The 24,597-nt window shown below is 36.4% G+C and overlaps 1 protein-coding gene and 1 pseudogene across 2 annotated transcripts in view; both read left to right on the top strand.

Moving 5' to 3' along the window:
- The window catches only part of LOC150108178 (TNF receptor-associated factor 3-like), a 396,437-nt gene that overhangs the window by 137,818 nt on the left and 234,022 nt on the right, over nt 1–24,597 (top strand). Inside the window, exon 7 of one of the 2 annotated variants that reach the window (XM_090415632.1) lies at nt 4,534–4,629. The exons of the other annotated variant lie outside the window; for it this stretch is intronic. Within the exon in view, the coding sequence (XP_090271758.1) occupies nt 4,534–4,629 (96 nt within the window). The remainder of the gene's footprint in view (nt 1–4,533; nt 4,630–24,597) is intronic. 2 annotated transcript variants of the gene reach the window in all.
- Nucleotides 20,938–21,727, top strand: LOC150108179 (large subunit ribosomal RNA; annotated as a pseudogene; the record flags this gene model as incomplete).

The raw sequence follows: 24,597 nt of genomic DNA, 5'->3' as shown, positions 1-24,597 counted from the left end.
GCACTTTGTACCATATCAATCCACCAATATCTTGGTCTTCCTCTGGGTAATTTTGCTGCCAACCTGCCAGAGAACTTGTTTTGCTAATCTTTCCTCGCCCATTCTGTTTAAGTGACCATACCACCTGAGATTAGCTCTGCTAACGCATTCCTGGATGCTGGCAATGTCAAGTTCTTTCCTAATATCCTCGTTTTTAATATGATATTGCCATTGATGGCATCAATGGCAATATCATATTAAATCATGCCTATAATCTTTCTCAGGACTCTCATATCTGCAGTCTCTAGTCTTTGGTCAAGTGTTTTACTTCTGACCCAGCTCTCAGATCCATAAGTTAAAATTGGTTTGAACACTGTCTTGTATACAGCTAATTTAGTGTTCTGACTAATTTCTCCCTTATTCCATATGAATTTATTCAATTGACTTCCCACCATACCAGCTTTGTTGATTCTGTTGTCTATTTCTATATTTAATTTACCATCTTCAGTAAAAATTGTACTTAAGTAGCTGAAATGTTTTACTTGTTCCACAGGTTCTCCATTCAGAACACAGTTGACATTTTCAATGATTCTGCCTATTTTCATTGTCTTTGTCTTTTTATTGCTGACCTTCATACCATATCTCTTACAACAGCTATTCAATTTAGTCAGAGAATCTTGCAGACTTGTAGTGGATTTATTTAGAAGTATAACGTCATCCGCGTAAAGCAAAGAGCTAACATTAACATCTCCAATTTTGATATCATGTTTAATACCACTTTCTTTCATAATTTGATCCATAAGGATAATGAACAGCAGAGGGGATAATGTACATCCTTGTCTCACACCAGATTTAACATTAAACCATGTTCCTGTACTTCCTTCAATTCTAACTGTTGACTTTCAACTCAAATAAAGACTAAGTATTGCTTGATATAATGCCCCATTGACACCATATAACTGTAACATATTGAATAGCTTCTCTCTTGGCACCTTGTCATATGCCTTTTCCAGATCGACAAAACTTAAATACAGATCTTTGTTATATTCCCATGCTTTGTCAACTATTTGTCGTAAAGTGAAGATCTGATCCTGACAGCCTCTATTTGGCCTGAATCCAGCTTGTTCTTCACCCAGCTTTTCTTCCACAATTTGTCTCATCCGTTTCTCAAGTATACTTGCATAGATCCTGCCAGGAACACTCAGTAGGGAAATACCTCTGTAATTCTCACATTCAGTTTTATTTCCCTTTTTATATATGGTTACTGTTGGATTCTGATTATGTAGAGATTAGAGTAATTATTATTTGCTTCAGAATCCGACATGATCTTCCATCACAAAGGATTGACTTGTAAATATTATTTAATGTAAACAACTTATTTTACAATTTAATATTCATATAACTACTTTAATTTTGTCCAATATCTAATTATTCAATCAAAGATATATGTATTAATAATGAAAAACTGTATTAAATATTATTAAGCTATTTTAATTATTACTATATTAATATTATAAGAACTTGTATTTGATAATTTAACTGTGCATTAATAGAAATGTTAATAATCTCTATTTATTCCTATTTGTAGAAGTTTAACTTTATGCAATAGCTCAATTTTATTATGTTTTGTTTTGTTGTCATGGAGACGTATGTAAGTAAGCGAGCGCGAGTTTGAAACACCACGTGAGGAGAATGTTGAAAAGAGTTTTAGTCAAAGAAAATCACGAGAATTTTTGGGCGGGAAGAACGCACATATAAAGGAGGAACGCTAAAAATGAAGATAGAGAGGAAACAGAGAGAGAGAGGATTGGCATTGGGTTGGAATCGGAGCATTGGGCATTCAGGAATCAGAGTGTAATAATAGCGAGTCGGCGAGTTACTCAAGTAGCTAATTTAAGTCTACTAATCGAGAATCAGTTAGCTAATAAGTTGTAGAATAACAATTATATTGCTACGGAAAACAGCTGAGAGACTACTAAATAGACTAGCAATACTTGAATTGAGATTTAATTTCAGCGCCGACCTTTCAAGGACATACGGAACCTTGATTATACTTCACTGATATTACTTCACGTAATATCAGTGAAGTATAATACGGGGTTACTAGAGAATAAGTAGAGGCTGTGAAGTTGAGGTTTAACGATAGTTGTGTTTAGAATTATGGTGCCTAAAGAATTATTTGAATGTAGGAGGAATGAACAACTGTGCATATAAAATCTCATGTTAAAGAATTATTGTGTATTGCCTTAATTCATGAGTGATTAGTACTACTTCAAGCAAGAACGTTTGTTTATGTGTATTGTGACTGATGATTGATTCAGTTATTGCTTAGAAGATTTATTTTAATGAGTGCTGTATACCGCTCAAAGTGTTTGCAGTTATAAAAAATGTTTGTGTGTAAGTTTATGAAGAAAGAAGATTATCGGTAAAATTATTCCGACCATTAATATTCATTTGCAGAAAAGTGTGTGGGTTTCATCCTAGAATTTCCTTATACTAACTGTAACTATTGCAGAAATTAGCTGAAGTGTAAATTTAAAAGTGTTTGTTTGTGAAGAGGTGTTACTGCAATTTTTGTCATATTAGGAACTGTAAGAAGACTGTATTATAGAGATGATAGATTTACCATGGTCTGAGTTTGTATGATTGAATTTATCAGAGAAGTTAAAATGTTTGTGATATCTTAATAACTGATTTGAATTTAAGTGTAAAATTTTTTATTCTAAAATTAGATGTTTGTTTTTGTTAATCAAAAGATGTATTTTGCCTGAATCTCTTTTACTGCACCATTCATAAAATATTCGAACCAAAGCGGGTAAATTAAGTAAGTTAAATAATCTCGACCAGTATATATAATAACAACATATAAGAGAAGGGTAGTTAAGAGTTGGTTTATCTTCAGTTCTTGAACTAATTCAGATATAAAGTGGCGCAGTCTTTAAATATAAATTTTCTTTATATTTGAATTAGAAATCAACTTGCAACCTATCAACTAGTTAAGAACATCGTAATAACTATTTATCGGATCCAAGGTATAGATTGAGAAGAAGTAGGATCGAACTGTACTATGAGAGCTCTACTCCAGTCATTGAGAATTCATCCCTCTGTCCAGACTTTCTGAACTATGCAGTGTAGCCACTGTAAGACTCTTATACCACCATACTTCAGCATTTCTGGTTGAATATCGTCTACTCCTGCTGCCTTTCCACATTTCAAGCCTTTGATGGTTTTTTCTACTTCAAGTATGGATATGTATTCCTGACTGCATGCCTGGTCAGTGTTTTTTACCACTGTGCTGTATCACTGCTTGTTTCATTTAGCAGTTTTTCAAAGTAATTACTCCATACTTCAAGGATATCATTTTCTTCCGTTTTCATGTCACCTTTATCATCTCTAACTCCTTTTACAACACTCTTTCCTCCATTCCTAAGCTTCTTCAACAACCTCCAGAATATTTTGCCACCTTCTTGATATTTATTTTCTATATTCTTGCCAAAGTCCTCCCATGACTTTTGTTTAGCTAGTTTTACGCAGTGTTTAGCATTCTTGCATTTGTCTCTATATTCTCTAAGAGCACAAGCTGACTTATTTGACAGGAACTTTTGATATGCTTTCTTCTTTTCCTTCACTGCCTCTTTAACTTCCTGTGTCCACCAGGGAGTTCTGATTTTTTTATCCTTGCAGACAACCTCACCACATGCCTCTCTGGCAGAATCAATCAATGTTTTCTTCAGACTTTGCCACTGAATCTCCAAGGTTCGATTCCTGTTATCAAACTCTTTCATTTTTTCTTCAATAATCTTTGTGTATTTTAGTCTACAGTTCAGATCTGAGAGCTGCTCAACTTTTATTCGCTTTAAAACTTTCTTACATGTTATTCTTTTCAATATGAAATTGAATTTTATCCTGCTCAAGACTAAATAGTGATCACTTCCAATTTCAAATCCTCTGTACACTCTGGCGTCCTGCACCAGGGAGAAAACATCACTATCAACAATAATATAGTCAATGAGACTTTTCTTATTCCTAGCCTCTTCTCTCCATGTGAATTTGTGCACATTTTTATGTTGGAACATGGTGTTAGTAATAACCAGTCCATGTCCTGAACAGAAATCCAACAAATATTTGCCATTATTATTAGCTTTGCTCTTTTCTCCAAATTTTCCCAAAATATATTTGTATGTCTCCCAGTTATTTCCTACTCTATTATTTAGATCCCCAACAAGGACCAACTTTTCCTTTTTCAGCCTTATATAAGTTCTTTCATCAATCAAACTCACCCTACACATTCACAAACTTCACACTATTTCTCCTGCACAACTTACACATTAACTAAGTTGCAATCAGTCATACAATAGTTAGTGTAGCATATTAAATTGATCTTCTGCAATGAGTCTTTAGTGTGACTTCCTGAGAGTTTCATATGTAAGTATCACTTTAGAGTGATTTGCCTTACTTATTAAATTATCAGATAATAGAGATATGTTTCTTTGTTCTTATTCTTTCTTTGATGTTTTTGCTTGCTTAAATTTATTAAACTTTAATACTTCACAGGCACCACAACAAGTTCTAGAAAATCATGAAAATTCACTTAGTTCACATGGCAAAATTATCATCGATTTTCTTCAGGAGCAGGATGCTGAGCTTAAAGTAAGCAATTTAGTTGGATGGAATAAATATACTTAAAGGAAAGTGAGAATTCTTGGAAGAGTTTTAATTTGCAGAATTATTATTATTATTTATATCTCAAGACATCTTGTTTTAATAAAAGAAGTTCTTTAAAAATTTATAAATTTTAAATATCATTTTATTGCTAGAATATTGATTTGTCATGTTGAGAAAATTTTTATTACCAAGATTTTATAACTACATGAAAAAACTTTCTACAAACTAGCTATAATCAAGAGTATTTTAATAATAAGATGTGACACCATTTCATGACTTGCATTGCTTCTATGCCTAGAAGAGGGGAAAGATACCAGTAAATTGGAAAAATGCTGAAACTGTTATTTAAAAAAGGAGACAAAGAAGAAGTAAAGAACTATAGACCAATTAGTATTCTCTCTAATCTGTATAAAATTCTCACAAAATTAATAACGAACGGGTTAACCCCCCCTTCTAGACTCAAATCAACCTGCAGAACAAGTAGCATTCCATAAAGGCTTTAACACAATTGATCATATTCATTAAAACAAATAATAGAAAACGCAGAAGAAAAACCATTTGCCTTCAAAATTATACCCAAGGTAAAAAACTTTCTACATATATATATATATATATATATATATATATATATTAGGGTTACCAAGCAATTTTATAAACTTGGTTATTTTACTCCTAATCCAAAGTAAGCAAACAGCTAAGTTTGCACCTGAAACGTAGTTCAAGTCTATTGGTGGTGCAAAACCAGGGCAACTCATTGTAAAGGTGAGTAAAGCTCTGATCACTATTCTTAGTATTTTCCATAATGTAAAGCACATCTCACTAAGAGATATATACTGCAATACATTATGGGTGGGGTCACTACCCAGACCGGTTTCAACCTTTTTTGAGGTCTCCTCAGTGAGTAGCTAGACCTTAAATACAAATAAAAATACCTTTTAGCAACTTGCATAGGTAAAGTTGATAAGGTTCTGTATTACTAAAACCTTGGTATTTAGGGTCTAGCTACTCACTGAGGAGATCTCAAAAAAGGTTGAAACCAGTCTGAGTAGTGACCCCACCCATAATGTATTGCAGTATACATCTCTTAGTGAGATGTGCTTTACATTATGGAAAATACTAAGAATAGTGATCAGAGCTTTACCCACCTTTACAGTGAGTTTCCCTGGTGTTGCACCACCTTTAGACTTGAACTATGTTTCAGGTGCAAACTTAACTGTTTGCTTACTTGGGGTTAGGAGTAAAACAACCAAGTTTATAAAATTACTTGGTAACCCTAATATACATTATTCCCAAGGTAAAAAAACTTATTTACACATGTATATATATATATATATATATATATATTCATTTTATGTATTTAATTACATATATGTCTATTTATATCTTACATATGCACATACGAAGGTTGTCTGAAAAGTTCTCGACCTAACAATGAAAAAACGAACTTATAATTTCAAAAGTATTTTTATTTTTCAAAATAATCTCCCTTTAGACTAATACATTTATTACAGTGATGCTCCAGTGCCATTATTCCGTCCCTGTAGTGGTTCTCAGTAAGATCTGCAAAATACCCCTCTACAGTAAGATCTGCAAAATACCCCTCTGCAATCACCTCTTGATTCGAAGAAAACACTAACCAGCGAGGCAGAATTTTAGTTTTGGAAAGAGAAAGAAGTCAGAGGGAGCAAATCTGGGGAATAGGGTGGATGTTCCAATAGTCATAGTGCAGATCCCTTAATTTTCCCATTGCCAAAACACCTTTGTGGGCAGGTGCATTGTCCTGATGAAAGATGATTTTTTTTTCTGCAAAATGGGTCTTTTCTCATGAATTTTTTCATCTAGTTTGGTTTAAAGATCGGAATAATATTCCCCAGTTATTGTTTTACTCTTTTCAAGATAATTAATAAACAAAATGCCTTTAGCATCTCAAAACACCGATGCCACGACCTTACCTGCTGATGGAATCTTCTTTGGCGCTGAACAGCTGGCTTCTGTCCACTGTTTTGACTGCTGTTTGGATTCTGGTGTAATGGTGGTCCAAGTCTCATCCATAGTAATAAATTGGTGCCCAATTAGTTTTATTCTTGTTAAAATGCTTCCAAGCACTGTTCAGAGATTTTTATGCTAGTGCATTTTTGATCTGCTGTGAGCAAGCTGGCACCCATCTTGCGCAAAGCTTTTTCATTTGGAATTCTTCATGCAAAATATATCCTACAGGTTCTTTTGAAATGTCTATAATCTCAGCAATTTCACACACTTTGACTCGCTGGTCATCCGATACTATATCATGCACTTGATCAATGATTTGTGGTGTTGTTACACTTTTTGGATGTCCTTCACGTGGATCATCTTCAAGGCTAGTACGGCCACATTTTAACTTGGTAGCCCATTTCTTAATTGTCAAAAAGGAAGGAGAAGAGTGCCCATAAATTTTTATGAACTTTAAATGAATTTCTTTTGGCGTTAAACCTTCTTTTACAAAGAATTTTATAACCGCACGATACTCAATTTTATCCATTTCAAGGAATACAGACAACACTTTTGCTTCAGACAGCTGTATAAAACAAGCTACTTGGTATAATGACTTGCAGTTTCATATGGATGCTTATGACAAATGTACTAACTTAGAAATAGTTGGTACATTTGTCATTTATCTTACTGATAGTGTTGCCATCTATGGTCGAGGCCAAGAACTTTTCAGACCCCTTGTTCATATAGAACATGTATTTCCATAAATTAAAGAACAAAGAGAAAAATCGTGATAACTTAAAAACTGCATGATGAATTTTTATGCAATTTTATTAAAAAAGCAGTTTTGAAATGAGATTTGGCAGAATTACCCATCAAAACTGTAAATTCAGTAACAAATGGGTACATTAAGACAGTGGTCAAAAACAAGAGGTCAAAATGATATTGTTAAAGTGCTTTATTAGGGAATGTGGTTACCCTTCACAACAATACAGCACTCACAATGATGTTTCATACTGTTTATAATGGTGTCCAGGAGCTAAGTTGGTAATAATATAAAATTTTATGTTATCGTTATCTATTTATATGTATGTATATGGATGGTTTTTCTTATTTGTTACTACTCTGCTATCTGTTCGGGCTGTGCCATATGTAAATCTTATGCTATTTACGAAGTTCAGCCAAATCTTGTTAATCTCTAACCTCTCCCTACTTTCTTTGTTCTCCAAGTCCTTCTGTCTTAAAATTTTTGTCCCCCCCCATTTCTTTTTGCCCTTGCCCTTTGCTCCTACTGCACGTAAGACTGGCTCTATATTGAACTATTGCCGGCTACGTGATTGTGGTATACTTATTTTCTCAGCCTCTTCCACCAAACAAATTTGTTTTTATTTACGACTGCACCATTCTGGAAGAAATAGTAGAGTTTAAGAATAATAAGAACGTGAACAAAGGTAAGGTCTCAGCTAAAATCCTCCTAACCATACAGCATGTTGTGCTATTCTAAATCAACACATGCAGAAATTTATTTGAAACAGTGCATTGGCAAATGATCAGATCAGTTGTTGTTCAAACAAAACATTTTATTCTACTAAACAGTTAAGGTTACAATATAGTGGGGAGTAAGTAACTGATTCTCTCAACATATCTAACTCCAGCAGAAATATTATATCATTGAATTATATACATTTTACGTACACTCAACATTTACACTCTACTTAGCATTATAAAATACATACTTTACAATAAGTATAGAATAACTGTTCTCTCTTACATAACTACCTTCAGTATTTTTCCTTACACCAGTATAACGTATACACTTGCTCTACCCTGATATTATACAACACTTTACAAACCTTTACCACCGACTTTTTGTAATACTCAACTTCCAAAGACAACAACAATATTACTTGTTTACTGACAGTTCTTTCTGTAAAGGCACAGTCCTCTCTTTCATGAACAAAGCCTCTGTTGGGATATCTTGAATCTTTGCCATTACACAGGACATTCTTGTCTCAGACATTTCTGTACACTATTACTCTTGCTCCACTGGTGGCTTATTCATTGACCTGACATCAAACCTTTTGCAGGAATCGTGGGCAGCTATGGTGGGACACATGTTGTCGGACACTCCTTGGAATTCCTTCCAGAACATTTTTGGAGGAATAGCCTACAATGTAGTTCCGACGATTCGTTCCAAGCCTCAAGTTACATGCACTGAGTCATCGCCTCTTCTTTCTTCCATTCAGCCAATAAAGGAACCAAAACACCAGCAGTTGCGGCTGCATTAGTCGTCCTTGTAACCCTTTTTTTTTTCTCTTCCCTTTTCATCCCCTTAAATATGCTCCTTGGTCTTTGTTCCCAACTTTGGAATGTCCATGATTACCCATTGGCACAGTGACATCACTCTGGTTTTCTCACCGAAAGTCTTTGCTTCAGGAACTCAATTTTGTTCGCAAGTTGTTGCGAACTTTTTTGATACACTATTCTTTTTGCTGACTTATTAATATCAGTTCATTTTCTCTTATTTTAGGTACAATATTCAAACAGGAAATATTTAACATATTTTTAAAGACAGTTAATAAAAGAAATTTTACATAATTTTTCCTACATTATTTAGGTTTGAAACCCCTGTAAAATCAAGCTCGACAAATTAATTATATTAACTTATCACGCAAGATTTTACAATAACAACCATTTCTCCTGCATAACTCTCCTAAGTCTCTCAAGGCTTTGGGGGGAGAGAGATGTTGAGAGTAGCAACACATCTGCCTAGAGCATCCCAGACATGCTCAATAGGATTAAGTCATTAGACATGGCTGGCCAGTCTATACATACAATAGTCTCTTCTTAAAAATACTGACCCAGGAGGTTCACTTGAGGATGATTATCATCATCTTGTAAGATAATCGTCTCCCCTAATCACACCTGCTTATGGACAATATGGGTCCAGGACCTTGTCCTTATAAGTTGCAGCATGGTATCCCTTTCATGAATATTAGAGATGATAATGTGTCACTGCTTCTCTCCAGTCACAGCATACCTGGTATCACTTTATAGAACAAATTGGGAACTTGTCTGTAAACAGTTCTGATCCCCATTGGTCTTGGGTCCAGTTGACATGGAGCCTGACCTATTTTTTCAAATGTTCTCTCCTCTGACATGGGGATAGGGGAATGCAGACTACCAGTTGTGTAGCATACAGACCACCTTCATGAAGCCTTCTGCACGCAGTGGAAGCAGATGTTCCTGTAACCAATGTAAGATCATAGCTGATTTGGGATAGCACTGCTGTTTTGGCAAGTAGATAATCAGAGATATCAGTAACCCACTGTGGTTGTAGCCTATGGCCATCCTTCAGTCTATCTCCAGGATACTGTTTGTGACATTGGCATTGGTTCCACAGTCTGTGAACCAAGGAGCAACTCACATGCACCCATCTGGCTACTCTTACTGACTTTGGCTGGCCTCTGGTCTTACAATGACTTGCCACCTGAATTTAGCAGTTAAATGATGTCTTGCACGCAGCCATATTCAAGAATTTTGCAATAAGCAAAATTCTTGCAATTTTGCAATTCTTGCAAAATTGCAAAAAACTTATTTGCAAAATTGCAAATTTTGAAATAAGAAAAATTTGCAATTTTGCAGAGCCTTGGGGACACCCCCTGCTTTTGATGATATGGCCATGATGGCATATTTCCTATCTTGGCCAAATATGCTCCCTTCTTTGACTTGGAAAGTTTGCCTGGACAGAAAGTTTTTAATAAGTACAGGAAGGTGTCCTTTGAAACCTAGGTTATAGAGATCGTTTAATATGCTATATCTCCAGGCTGTGTCATAAGCTTTTTTCATGTCAAAGGACACTGAAATCAGATGTTCTTACTTTGGAAACATGTCTGTTATATAAGTTTCTGAACAGACCAAGTGGTCCAAAGTTGAATCATGTCTACAAAAGCTGCATTATATATTGGAAAGATCATTGCTTTCTAAATACCAGAGAAGTCTGGCATTAACCATTTTCTCTCTTGCAAAGGCAGCTGGTCAGAGCAATTGGTCAATAATTATTTGCTTGTGTTGGGTCCTTTCCTGGTTTTTGGGTAGCCATGACAACTGACTTATGCCAGGAATCTGGAAACTCTTCCTTTGTAAGTATTTTGTTGTATATTAAGAGAAGATCCATAGAAGATGATGAAAGATGTTAGGGTTGATACTGGGGAGTTCTTTCGCTTGGTTGAACAGCAGGAAGGAGTCATGACAAGGGGCCATCCCTGGAAGTTACAAAAGGAAACTGTGAGAAAGAGGGTGAGGAGTGGTTTCTTTGCATGAAGGGTGGTTGAACCATGGAATGCATTGCCTGATGGAGTGGTGAGAGTGAGAACGGTCAATGCATTTAAAGAGTGGTATAATAGACTTTGTGTTTCCTAGGAGAGACCTCCCTCGATGAGTCTTGATAGACTTGTGTTTTTTAGAAAGGACCTCCCATGATGAGTCTTTTGACTCCATGGAGGCCTGAATAATAATAATAATAATAAACTAGGGTGTAAAAGAGTTCTTTTTAGTTCCTCCTTAACAAATGGCTGATTGTATGACTCAAGCTCATTGGTAGAAAAATTTAGCCACTGTTTCTGTTGCTGTTTCAGTATTAACATTACTGGAGGATATAAAGCAGTTCCTGAGATTCTGGCAAAATTTTCTTCCTAAGTGTCTGCAGTAGCATTGGGATAATCAACAACACATGTATATGGTCTAAGGTAGACTAATAGTGTGTTCTGTATCTACCTTTCATTTTCTGGATTTTATCTCATATAGTTTTGCACTGGTTTTGATTAATCAATGAGGTAAATTGAATCCAAGGTTATTTATGAAACAGACATCTCACATAATGTGCTTTTGGCTCAAGTGTGCTTAAAATCTGGTAACTTCTTCTTCTTGATTTGTGTTAAGACAACGGCCATAATTATTGATTATTTTATCGATAGTTTTTGGATTATAACCATTATGTAATCTGATAATAGATTACATAATCTATTATCAGAATTATTACATAAATGAGCTCAATAATATTCTCTCATACTACGATTTTCACAGTTAAATCCAATACTGAGAGATAACACGAAAGTTCTTTGTTTAGAAAAGAATCTGTAGAACATATTTTATGAGCTCTGTCTACTAGTGATTTGATACACCATATTTCTGACAAGGGTGATGATATGAGCTTTGATGATATTGGTTTTCTATATACTGAGAACTGTATACTACCATTTTTTTTTTTATTTATTCATGTGGGGTTTTCCCCTATCCTCCACTTTCCTTCAGGATTGGTTGAGCCCTTTTATTGAGAGATTAAGTATGTATTTTATGACTAGATCCGTGTGTGTTTACGGGCTGATTTGCCTGTTCTGGATGAGACAAAAAAACCCAAATTTCCAGATGAAAAAACAACCTACCCCCATATGAGACACACACTAACTCACCTTTAGTTGAAAGAGACCAGATAAAAGTTCCTCATGTCATGAACAGGAATCGAATCCCGGTCTTTCTGACCAAAGGGCTTCGTGTATTCTGACTGAGCTATGGAGGCTCTATTTGGTTGATGTAGAACAGTGGTTCTTAACCTTTTCGAAGTCATGGAACACTTTTGATTATAAGAAAAATTTGGGGAACACCAAAAGCATTAAGGTCATAAACTAACAATAAAAATATGCATGGACTTGCCTTTTATAAAAATGGAACTTATTTTAATGCGATACTTTTGCTTGTCGGCTTCTGCAGATTTTAGCAATATCAGCAAAGAGCTGAGGGTAGCTATATGTGATATAGCTACCCTCATCTCTTTGTCTATATTAGTGTCTTTCATGCTTTTTACTTTATATATTGGTTAATATTGAGAAACCAAGCTCACACAAATATGACATTGAAAACAAACAAATTTTCAGTGCCCTTGTGGAGAGTTGGGTATTCAGTTTGGACAAAAATCCTAAATTCCTCAAGAGTTATTTCAGAGAATTTCATTTTTAGGGTACGATCTGTTGACAAGGTAACTTATTGTTCTTCTTCTTCTTGTAATGAAAATTCACAACTCAATATATTAACTGTGCTAAATGGATTTCGTATCCAGTCATAATTGTGTGTATTTAAGGAAGGAAAATAACTTGAAATCTTTTCTTCCAATATTGTTAAATGTTCTGTTGTAATGAATATAATTCCCTCGACATTTTTATTATGGAGCGAAGGAAACATATCTACTGTATTTTTTTCTGATATGTGGTTTTTCCAGAGAGATATTTTTTTCTGAAAATCTGACAATTTGTCAGTGGATGTCAAAATATTTTAATTTTTCCCTTGGATACTTGTATTAACGCTATTTAATACAATTGTTGATTTTTCTTGCCTTGCCTCCTCTCCATTCACATGGAGAGAAGAGGCAAGGAATAAGAAAAGTCTCATTGACTATGTTATTGTTGATAGTGATGTTTTCTCCCTGGTGCAGGACACCAGAGTGTACAGAGGATTTGAAATTGGAAGCCATCACTATTTAGTCTTGAGCAGGATAAAATTGAAGTTCATATTGAAAAGAATAACATGTAAGAAAGTTTTAAAGCAAATAAAAGTTGAGCAGCTCACAGATGTGAACTGTAGACTAAAATACACAAAGATTATTGAAGAAAAAATGAAAGAGTTTGAGAACAGGAACCAAACCTTTGAGATTCAGTGGCAAGCCTTGAAGAAAACCTTGATTGATTCAGCCAGAGAGGCATGTGGTGAGGTTGTCTGCAAGGATAGAAAAATCAGGACTCCATGGTGGACACAGGAAGTTAAAGAGGAAAAGAAGAAATCATATCAAAAGTTCCTGGCAAATAAGTCAGCTTTTGCTCTTAGAGAATACAGAGACAAACATAAGAAAGCAAAACACTGTATAAAACTAGCTAAACAAAAGTAATGGGGGAACTTTGGCAAGAACATAGAAAATAAATATCAAGAAGGTGGTAAGATATTCTGGAGGTTGTTGATGAAGCTTAGAAATGGAGGAAAGAGTGCTGTAAAAGGAGTTAGAGATGATAAAGGTGAAATGAAAACAGGAGAAAAAGATATCCTTGAAGTATGGAGTAATTACTTCGAAAAATTGCTAAATGAAACAAGCAGTGATAGCACAGTGGTAAAAAAACACTCAACAGGCATACAGTCAGGAATACATATCCATACTTTTCCATTATATATCCATACTTTTCCATTACATATCCATTTCCCTGCCAAATCATATCCATACTTTTCCATTACATATCCATTTCCCTGCCAAACGAAATAGCCTGAACTCAGGTTATTTCGTTTGGCAGGGAAAATTCTACAAACAAATAGAGGGGACAGCCATGGGTTCACCACTCTTCCCACCCTTGGCCAATTTCTTTATGGAGACCTTGGAAGAAAAAGCCTTAGCCTCTGCCCCACAAAAACCAACCGTATGGCTTTGCTACGTTGATGATGTGTTCGCTATTTGGCCACATGGCTCTGAAACACTTCTCTCCTTCTTAACACACTTAAACAACCAACACCCCAGGATCAAATTCACTCTGGAAAAAGAGGAAAACAACAGCTGCCCTTTCCTAGACACACTAGTCACCCGCCAGCCTAATGGATCCTTGGTTCTCTCAGTTTACAGAAAACCCACCCATACAGGCAGATACATTCACCAACAATCCCACCATCCCCCCTCACAACAATATGGAGTAGTGAAAACACTATACAACAGGGCTAAACTAATCTGTTCAAACAACTTGGCCCTAAACACTGAACTAGATCACATCCTCAACACTTTCTCAGCCAATGGCTACCCCCCAAAAAAATCCAAAAATTATTAGAACCTACAAACCACAGATCCCCTCCCTCCCTCCACAACAAGGATTACTCTAAATCCATCACCATTCCCTACATCCGAGGCACCTCAGAAAAGATTACCAAAATCTTAAAAAAACATGACCTGACCTCCTGTTACAAACCTTACAGAAAATTGGCATCCCTTATCCGCTCCACTAAAGACCAACCACTTCCCCTAGACCTACGTGGTGTTTCCCAGGTCCCTTGCAGTTGTAAACTGTCTTACTTTGGCCAAACAGGCAGGACAGCAAATATCAGAATTTCAGAACACAAGGACTACATCCATTTTCACAAATACAGTCATTCTGGACTTGCGGACCATGCTCTGGATACACGCCCAGAATACGGTAGAAGAAAGCTACAGTGATACACTGTAGCAAATACAAATTTGAAAGACTCTTTATGGAATCAGCCTCAGCCCTAAGAAATTCTCCAAACCTCAACAAATTTGGTTGTATGTGACTGCCCCAAATTTGGGAGGCCTACATCAGCAGACCTTCAGCCTAACGGCCAAGAACACCTACTTAGTCCGCTAGAGGGCACCATCTGGACTGTTAGGAGAACAATAGCTTCATCTCTTCATTCCCAGTTTCTGTGTTGTAGTGCCTACGTGCACGTAACTTTTTTTGTAAGTTCCTTTAGAAGATGGCAACGTGACGTTGCCAAAATATCGGAAAATATTTATTAAAGTTTAATTTAATTTATATCCTTAATTACGTTGTTCAATTCCTTAAGTGTTTTAATAATGCATAACCAACGTATAAGCCTGTCTACGAGAATATCCATACTTGAAGTAGAAAAAGCCATCAAAGGCTTGAAATGCAGAAAGGCAGCAGGAGTAGATGATATTCGACCAGAAATGCTGAAGTATGGTGGTATAAAAGTCTTACAGTGACTGCACTGCATAGTTCAGAAAGCCTGGACAGAGGTACGGATTCCAGATGATTGGAGTAGAGCTCTAATCGTGCCCATATATAAAAAGGTAAATAAAACTGATTGTGAGAATTACAGAGGTATTTCCCTACTGAGTGTTCCTGGCCAGATTTATACAAGTATACTTGAGAAATGGTTGAGAAGAATTGTGGAAGAAAAGCTTGGTGAAGAGCAAGCTGGATTCAGGCCAAATAGAGGCTGTCAGGATCAGATCTTCACTTTACGACAAATAGTCGAGAAAGCATGGGAATATAACAAAGATCTGTATTTAAGTTTTGTCGATCTGGAAAAGGCATATGACAAGGTGCCAAGAGAGAAGCTATTCAATACGCTACAGTTATATGGTGTCAGTGGGGCATTATATCAAGCAATACTTTGTCTTTATTTGAGTTGTAAGTCAGCAGTTAGAATTGAAATAAGTACAGGAAGATGGTTTAATGTTAAATCTGGTGTGAGACAAGGATGCACATTATCCCCTCTGTTGTTCATTATCTATATGGATCACATTATGAAGGAAAGTGGTATTAAACATGATATCAGAATTGGAGATGTTAATGTCAGCTCTTTGCTTTATGTGGACGATGTTATACTTCTAAATAAATCTGCTACAAGTCTGCAAGATTCTCTGACTAAATTGAATAACTGTTGTAATAGATATGGTATGAAGATCAGCATTAAAAAGACAAAGACAATGAAAATAGGCAGAATCATTGAAAATGTCAACTGTGTTGTGAACGGGGAACCCGTGTATCAAGTAAAACATTTCAGCTACTTAGGTAGCACGATTTTTAGTGAAGATGGTAAATTAAATATGGAAATAGACAAGAGAATCAACAAAGCTGGTATGGTCGGAAGTGAATTGAATAAATTCATATGGAATAAGAGAGAAATTAGTCAGAACACTAAATTAGCTGTATACGAGACAGTGTTCAAACCAGTTTTAACTTATGGATCTGAGAGCTGGGTCAGAAGTAAAACACTTGACCAAAGACTAATATTTGAGTTTATTTTCTTTGCAAGGATAACATATTCTTTAATAGAGCCTACCATTGATGGAGCACCGTCCATACAAATTCCTGCACACAGCTCCCGTGAAATTTAAAAAAGTTTCTAAATATGACGTAATAGAGTCAAAATATCTTGTCCGGTAAAAATATCTTGTATGTTCGGTAAGTTTTCTGCAGCACAGAAATTGATTCACTATTTCATTTTCATTAATGAAATGAACAAATCCTAGTATAAAAGCCTTACTGCTAATGACATTGGACTCGTCAATTTGTGAAGCAAAATGTTGTTTGGAAAGTTTTTTGGTAACTGTTTTCTCAATATCATCTGACATATCTTTAATTTTATTTTTTATTGTATTTTCCAAATGAGGAATTTTCATAATTTTCTTTTTTGCTTCGTCACCAAACATAATATTTACTATTTCACAACATGCTGTTAAAATAAAAGACTCTGCTGTAGTATGTGGTTTTAATTTTATAGCAATTAATTCAGCTACCTCATATGATGCAAATTGTGCCTTAGCAGAAATTTTAACAGTCTTTTCAAAATATTTTGCATGTTTAACTTGCATGCCCAATGATCTCTTGAAATGATCTTTATTTTTTGAAGCAAGATTGGGTTTTCAGTGCAGGAACCATTGAACTATTGGATAGTTTTTCCCTGCATACAAGACACTGGGGAATAGGACATTCTTCTTCACTGGTCCATGTAAAACAGCTACTTAAATATTCATCCGAAATATTGTCTATCGTTTTTCTTATTTTACTACGTATAATGCGCTGTCTTCTGTATAAGACGTATTTGCAGCGACGTCATTACTACTACTTCCAGTTGTACTTGACTCATCATTAATATTTGTCTCAGAATCACATTTTCGTTTAATAATAAATTTATCCATTGTGTGCTACCATGATGTTAGACAACCCACATATACACATTAAAAATGGACTGTGTGATGTTAGACAACACATAAACCAAATACACATTAAAAATGGACTGTGTGCTGTTACAATGTTACACAACACACAAACCAAACACACATCACTAAATGGCTATAAAAGAGATGTTCCTCCTCATCCCTCCTGAAACACATGACCTATGAACAATACTCTATTGGTTTAGATCCAACGCGCATAGCAGTCTTTAGTTGTTAGGAACGGAGTAGCCAATTACAATTAGAACTGTGTCGTGTGACATCTTTCACCGGTGGAACACTTGTAACCAGTTCACAGAACGCAACTGTTCTGGGGAACACCAGTTAAGAACCACTGATGTAGATGGAGAACATCCAGAAAAGGAATATAATTGTTATCTTCTACTTCCAGGGTAAATTTGATTCTTGGGTTTATTGAATTAATTTTTTCAAGAAATTCATGAAGATGACAAGAAGCATTTTCATACAGTAAGACATCATCAACACATCTATATTAAATTGATAGTTTAGGTGAAATAAAACATCTAGATTATGTTGTTTGTATAATTTGTTCTGGCAGTGACATATCCTGAATCGATGACAAAATCCAACAATTTTACAATATGAAGATGAAATTCATCATTAGTTCATTAGTAATTCAATTGCATCTGTCAGAGGAATATTTATAAAGAGTGAGACTACATCAAAACTTACTAGATTTGTGGGTTATAAAGATAATCCTGAAGTTTTATTCTTAAAATTTATTGACTTTTTTTTTTTTTTATAAAAGAAGCAGAGTTTCCTGTAAATGCAGTGAGAAGATTAGTTAGATATTTTGGAGAATTTATAAGTTGGACATCCTATTAGATGTGAAGCACACATCACAATTCAAACATGAACAAAAATGATTATTTTAAACATTCTCAATTTTGGGAAGTTATACTAATTTTATTATTTTATTATTATTATTATTATTATTATTATTATTATTATTATTATTACATGACACCTTGGGAGTTCAAAGACTCATTGAGGGATTACATACACCTACTCGTTTTTTCAATATATATATAAAACTATGTGATTATACATATAAATTTCAACCAATTGGTATGGAATAGTTTCCAATAAAAGCTGAAAATTGCTTAAAGTCCTAAAGTCATTATTCTTGAGATTAGGGTGGATAATGGTGAGAATAATGGTGGCATAAAAATTCCAAGAATTTGGATGGCACATATTCAGCCTACTTATTATCTAGCATACTTCGGGCTTTAAGCAATTTTCAGCTTTTATTGGAAACTATTCCATACCAATTGGTTGAAATTTATATGTATAATCACATATTTTTTTTTAATATATACAGGGTGTTCGGGATAAATTTGACATATTTATAATTAATTATATTTTTCCGTAAGTTACATATATTAACACACACTTCTCTTCATTTAAAAGGTTGGACCCTTCTTCATTCATATACAAGATGTCAGAAAGGATGGATAGCTGGAACCCACCTGAATCATGGAAGAGAATAACTTGTATCATGATGATTCGTACCGGCCATCAAAATAAGGATATTTCGACTGCTGCCCAATGCTCCCTGAATACAAAAACACAACACGCAGAATAACAGATTGCTTGCATACAGTACAAAGGACATTCCTCGTGTAATGCAGACTAAATTTCCCCAAACTGTGATGGTTTTCGGATGTGTATCCTCTGAAGGCAATGTGATGCCTCCGCATTTTTTCCAAGAGGGCCTCAGGTTGACTTCAGATGGCTACGTGGAGTTGCTAAACACTGTAGTCAAGCCCTGGATAACAAGGGTAGCCAATGGTAGGCTGTATGTATGGCAGCAGGATTCGGCCCCTTGCCACACCTCTGGGAAAAGTCAAAAATGGTTGTCTGAAAATTTCTACGACTTCACCAGTCCAAATGTTTGGCCTCCAAACTCCCCAGACCTTAACCCCATGGATTATTTTGTATGGGGCGCAGTTGAAAAAGACACCAATCGCACTTCCAGTAATACAAAAGCCCAGTTAATGGATAAAATTAAAACAGTTTTTGCGGCCCTTCCCAGGGAGACTGTAGCATCAGCTTGTTCGAGGTTCCGAAGCAGCATTGAAGCTGTGATCGATGCTAATGGTGGTTATTTTGAGTAAATCTTGTTGATAGTATTGTAATTAACTCTGCCTGTAATGTTTTTTGTCAATTCATTAAATTTAATAGATACAAAGAAGATTTTCTTTTTCCTTACGAAACTGTCAAATTTATCCCGAACACCCTGTATATATATATATCTACCCTATAGACATAAAATTATAAGCCTTTTTATGTAACGTTTTTGTGTCACGTTTTTGTCAAGTTATTTGAAACGTTTTGAAACTCGGGCTACCCTGAGTGTCGAGTCTTCAAAATTCGAGTCATCAGAATTCAAGGAGAACTGGCCTACCAGTCCAGAACTCGGGGGGGGATCCCGTGTCGAGTCTTCAAAAATCCGAGTCTCAGAATTCAAGGAGAACTGGCCTACCAGTCCGGAACTCAGGGGGGACTATAGGCATCAGGGGGCAGAGCCCCCCCAATATATATGTATATAAATACGTGGGCTATTCAATAAGTAATAAGACTAATTTTACTGTGGCGAAACCACTCATCACAATATTAATTTCTGTGGAATAAAGAAATGTTGCTGTATGTATTAACAAAAGAGGTTGATAGATGGCATATACAGGCTGATGTGCCACTCTGGCACATCAGCCCGTATATGCAAGTGCTCATCGGTGCACCTAAACGCAAGTGCTCATCGGCGCGCCTACGAGGTGCGACCAGTCTTCGAAATGGAAGCGTCCTTGGAACAGCGTTATGCGATTAAATTTCGTGTGGTTTTTGCAAAAATCGGCATCGGACACTTTTAACATGATATGTGAAGCTTTTCACGATGAAGCAATGTCAAGGGCAAGTGTTTTTCGCTGGCATAAAATTTTTAAGGAAGGAAGGCAAAATGTGGAAATCTTGAACGTGAGGGAAGAACTTCAACGTCCATCACAGAGACAATGATCAACACAGCAGCGATTATCATCAAGTACGTCAAAAGGAAGCGTCCATTGCTGAAGAATGGCTTCTTATTGCACCACGATAATGCAAGGCCACATATTGCTGGTTGTGTAGTGGATGTTTTGCAGAAGAACAACACAGATATCCTACCACACCCTCCATACAGTCCTGATCTTGCACATGTGATTTCTGGCTGTTTCCTCAGCTCAAGAAAACACTAAGAGGCTACCATTTCGGAAGCAACAAAGCTGCAGAGGCGGTTTTGAAAGAACTCTCAAAAAACGGACTCTCACGTGTGTTTAAGAAGTGGACAAGTTGGGACAAATGCATCGTGTCTCACAGTAGTTACTTCGAAAAAGACCATGTAAATGATGACGATTAAAGGTAATTTGTTTTCTGTATAAATATAGTCTTATTACTTATTGAACAGCCTACATGTGTTGCTCTCCAACCCAATTTAATTTTGTAACCTAATAGATAATAATAATAATAATAGGACTCTAGCTTTGATGTGGTAAAGGTTTTTTTTTTTTTTTTCACCAGAGGTCAGGCCAATAATTGTAATGGTTTGTCAGTGACTTTAGCAAACCATGCAGATTGTAGTGCAGCTTGTTTCTCTGTATATATATATATGTGTGTGTATGCTCCAGATGATGACCTAGATATTGGGATATTAGACGTTGATATTATTAGATTGAGATATTAGACGTTGGGACCCGAAAGATGGTGAACTATGCCTGGGCAGGACGAAGCCAGAGGAAACTCTGGTGGAGGTCCGCAGCGGTTCTGACGTGCAAATCGATCGTCAGACCCGGGTATAGGGGCGAAAGACTAATCGAACCATCTAGTAGCTGGTTCCCTCCGAAGTTTCCCTCAGGATAGCTGGCGCTCGAGGGAATCAGTCTCATCCGGTAAAGCGAATGATTAGAGGCCTTGGGGCCGAAACGACCTCAACCTATTCTCAAACTTTAAATGGGTGAGAAGTCCGGCTTGCTTGACTCGAAGCCCGGACGAAAGGATGTGAGTGCCCAGTGGGCCACTTTTGGTAAGCAGAACTGGCGCTGTGGGATGAACCAAACGCCGGGTTACGGCGCCCGATGCGAGACGCTCATGAGACCCCATGAAAGGTGTTGGTTGCTATAGACAGCAGGACGGTGGCCATGGAAGTCGGAATCCGCTAAGGAGTGTGTAACAACTCACCTGCCGAAGCAACTAGCCCTGAAAATGGATGGCGCTCGGATGAATAAAGAGATTAAGCATGCAATACAGAGAAAAAGGGGATTGTGGAGGCAGCATAAGAGAAGTGGAAGTAACCAATTTCATGAGTTCTACAAAGACCAGGCAAGGAGAGTGACTTGGTTGGTGAGAGTAGCTAAAGAGAGGTATGAACAGCAGTTAGCTAATGAAGCTAAAAAGAATCCTAGGGAGTTTTTTCGATATGTAGCCAGCAAAAGAAAGAATGATTATGGAAGGATGACATTAATTGGAGGAAATGGTATAAAGACAGCTGTTGCAGAATGTGTGGTGGAGATACTTAATGAGCAGTTCATAAAGATCTTTCAATCTTGTGAATGTGACTTCATGGAGAGATTAAGAGCAGTTGATGATGGGGAGGAGAGACTGACTGTAAGTGAGCAAGAGGTGTTTGGGGAGTTGAGTAAACTAGATGTAAATAAGGCTGTGGGACTTGATAATATATCACCGCGTATTCTGAAGGAATGTGCCAGAGAGTTGACACCTGCCTTGACATATTTTTTTAATACGAGTCTTGCACTTGGTCAAGTCCCTAAAGAGTGGAAGGAGGGCAAGATTGTGCCACTTCATAAAGGAGGTGATTGAACTCAAGCATCAAACTATAGGCCTATCTGTGTGTCAGGTGTTGTGGTTAAGTTGTTGGAGAAGCTTGTGAGAACTAGGATCCAGAGTTGGGTTGACAACAATGGTATAATCTTTGATGGACAGCATGGATTTGCTAAAGGGAGGTCGTGTTTTAGTAATCTACTTACTTATTACAATAAAGTGACTGCTTCCTTGGACAGAGGAGAAGGATACACAGTAATATACTTGGATTTCGCAAAAGCTTTTGATAGAGTACCTCATGATAAGTTGACAGTCAAACTAGAGCAGATGGGGTTGGATATTAGATTAGTGCATTGGATTGGAGACTGGCTATCTGATAGGTATCAACAAGTTGTGTATGGGGGTGCAATATCCAGGAAAAGGAAAGTCACTAGTGGAGTGCCTCAGGGATCTGTTTTAGGGCCATTACTATTTAACTTGTATATTAATGATATTGGCGAAGATTTGGATGGAGATATTCAGTTGTTTGCAGATGATGCAAAGTTGGGACGAACCATAAAGAGTAGTGAAGATGTTGTGGCTTTGCAAGAAGACCTGAATAAATTGAGTGATTGGGAAAGCAAATGGGGATGTGAGTTCAATGTTGCGAAATGTAAGGTTTTAAAATTTGGAAAACAAAGATGGGATGCAGAATTTATGCTTGGTGAGAATATATTGTTGGAAGTAGAGGAAATAAGAGATCTGGGAGTGATAGTGGATAAGGATCTAAAATTTAGGGGTCACATCGCCAAAATTGTGAAGACAACACAAAGACTTCTGGGAATGATGAGGAGGACACTGACGTGTAGAAGTAGGGAGATTCTTGTTCCATTGTATAAGGCTTTGATTAGGCCACACATAGACTATTGTGCCCAGATTTGGTCACCTGGTTTTCAGAAGGATGAAGAGATGTTGGAAAGTGTCCAAAGGCGACTGACTAAGGTAGTTTCTGACCTCTGGAATGTCGAGTATGAGGAAAGATTGAAAAGATGTAATTTGCAGAGACTAGTGGAGAGAAGGAAGAGGGGAGATATGATAGAGACCTACAAGTTGGTAAGGGGTTGCTATAGGATCAATGGTGGAGAAGTTCTACAGCGAATAGTGGGAGATCAGGGGAGAACCAGAGGTCATCCCTGGAAACTGTATAAAGAGGGTGTGAGTAGGGGAGTGAGAGGCAGGTTTTTTTCGTGCAGAGTTGTGAATGATTGGAATGCCTTGCCTGAGAGTGTGGTGTCTGCAAGGAGTTTGAATGTGTTTAAGACCCGGTATGATGAGATGTGTGTGAGATAAAAGGACCTCCTAGATGAGTCTTTGACTCCATGAGGTCTTGTTTAATAATAATAAATAATAATAATATGAAGGTTGAAACGTCGAGTGTTCATTTTAGTTTATATTAAACTAAAGTTTTGCTCTAACACGGTAGTTGTCTCCATAATTTTCCATAATGTATTCTGATCACCATGTAAGCATGAAAGAAAGGATGTCATTGTTTTCCTATAATTGTATTAAAAATACAATTTTTAATACAATTATAGCCAAACATTCTATAATTCTAGAAATAAAAAAGATTTAAATTGATGTGAGTGTTTTTGTTATTAATTAGTTATAATAAATTCCTTCACGTATGTCTCAATTTTTAGATCAATACAGATCTATTAGGCTTTCATATTTCACACATAGATTACTGCATACAGATCTGGCCACCTGCTTTCTTGGAGATAAGGAAGTAATGGAGAGAATCCAGATGCAAGTGACCAATATAGACAGCATTTCATAGACCTTTTACTATCTTGGTCACTTGCATCTGGATTCTCTCCATTACTTCCTTATCCCCAAGAAAGCAGGTGGCCAGATCTGTATGCAGTAATCTATATGTGAAATATGAAAGCCTCATAAAGAAGGATAATAACTTCACCTCTACTTAGCAGTATATGCATTAACCACAGGTAATCTGATGAGCAATATTCCCTTTGAACTTCAAGTGCCTATCCATTAATCCTGAATCCTTAGCTTAATTAATTTCCTGCAATCCACATCTGTTAGTGTAGTATAAAGCTTGAAATTTTTCCATTGTACTTCCTAAGACATAACAATCATTACTGATGCTGTTATTGTTGATTATTCCCATAGAGTTGACTGTCAATTATTGTTATTATTATTTGACACCTCCAGGGAGTCCAAAGACTCATCAAGAGAGGGCACCTGCTCTCTACAACTCTGTCTCCACCACTCAATTCACCAACTGACCGCAACTACACCAATGGCATCTACCACCGACTGCCACCCACTAGTTTTTCCACAGACAATCACAAACATCTGTGCCTACGGTGGGATTCAAACCCGCAGCTTTTTTGGCTGGAGAGAGCAGATAC

This window comes from Typopeltis vanoorti, chromosome 3, assembly GCF_054136105.1.
Source record: "Typopeltis vanoorti isolate ZY-2024b chromosome 3, IOZ_Tvanoo_1.0, whole genome shotgun sequence".
Classification (NCBI taxonomy): domain Eukaryota; kingdom Metazoa; phylum Arthropoda; class Arachnida; order Uropygi; family Thelyphonidae; genus Typopeltis; species Typopeltis vanoorti.
The sequence above is the reverse complement of the archived record's forward strand: the minus strand, read 5'-3'. Positions and strand labels throughout refer to the sequence as shown.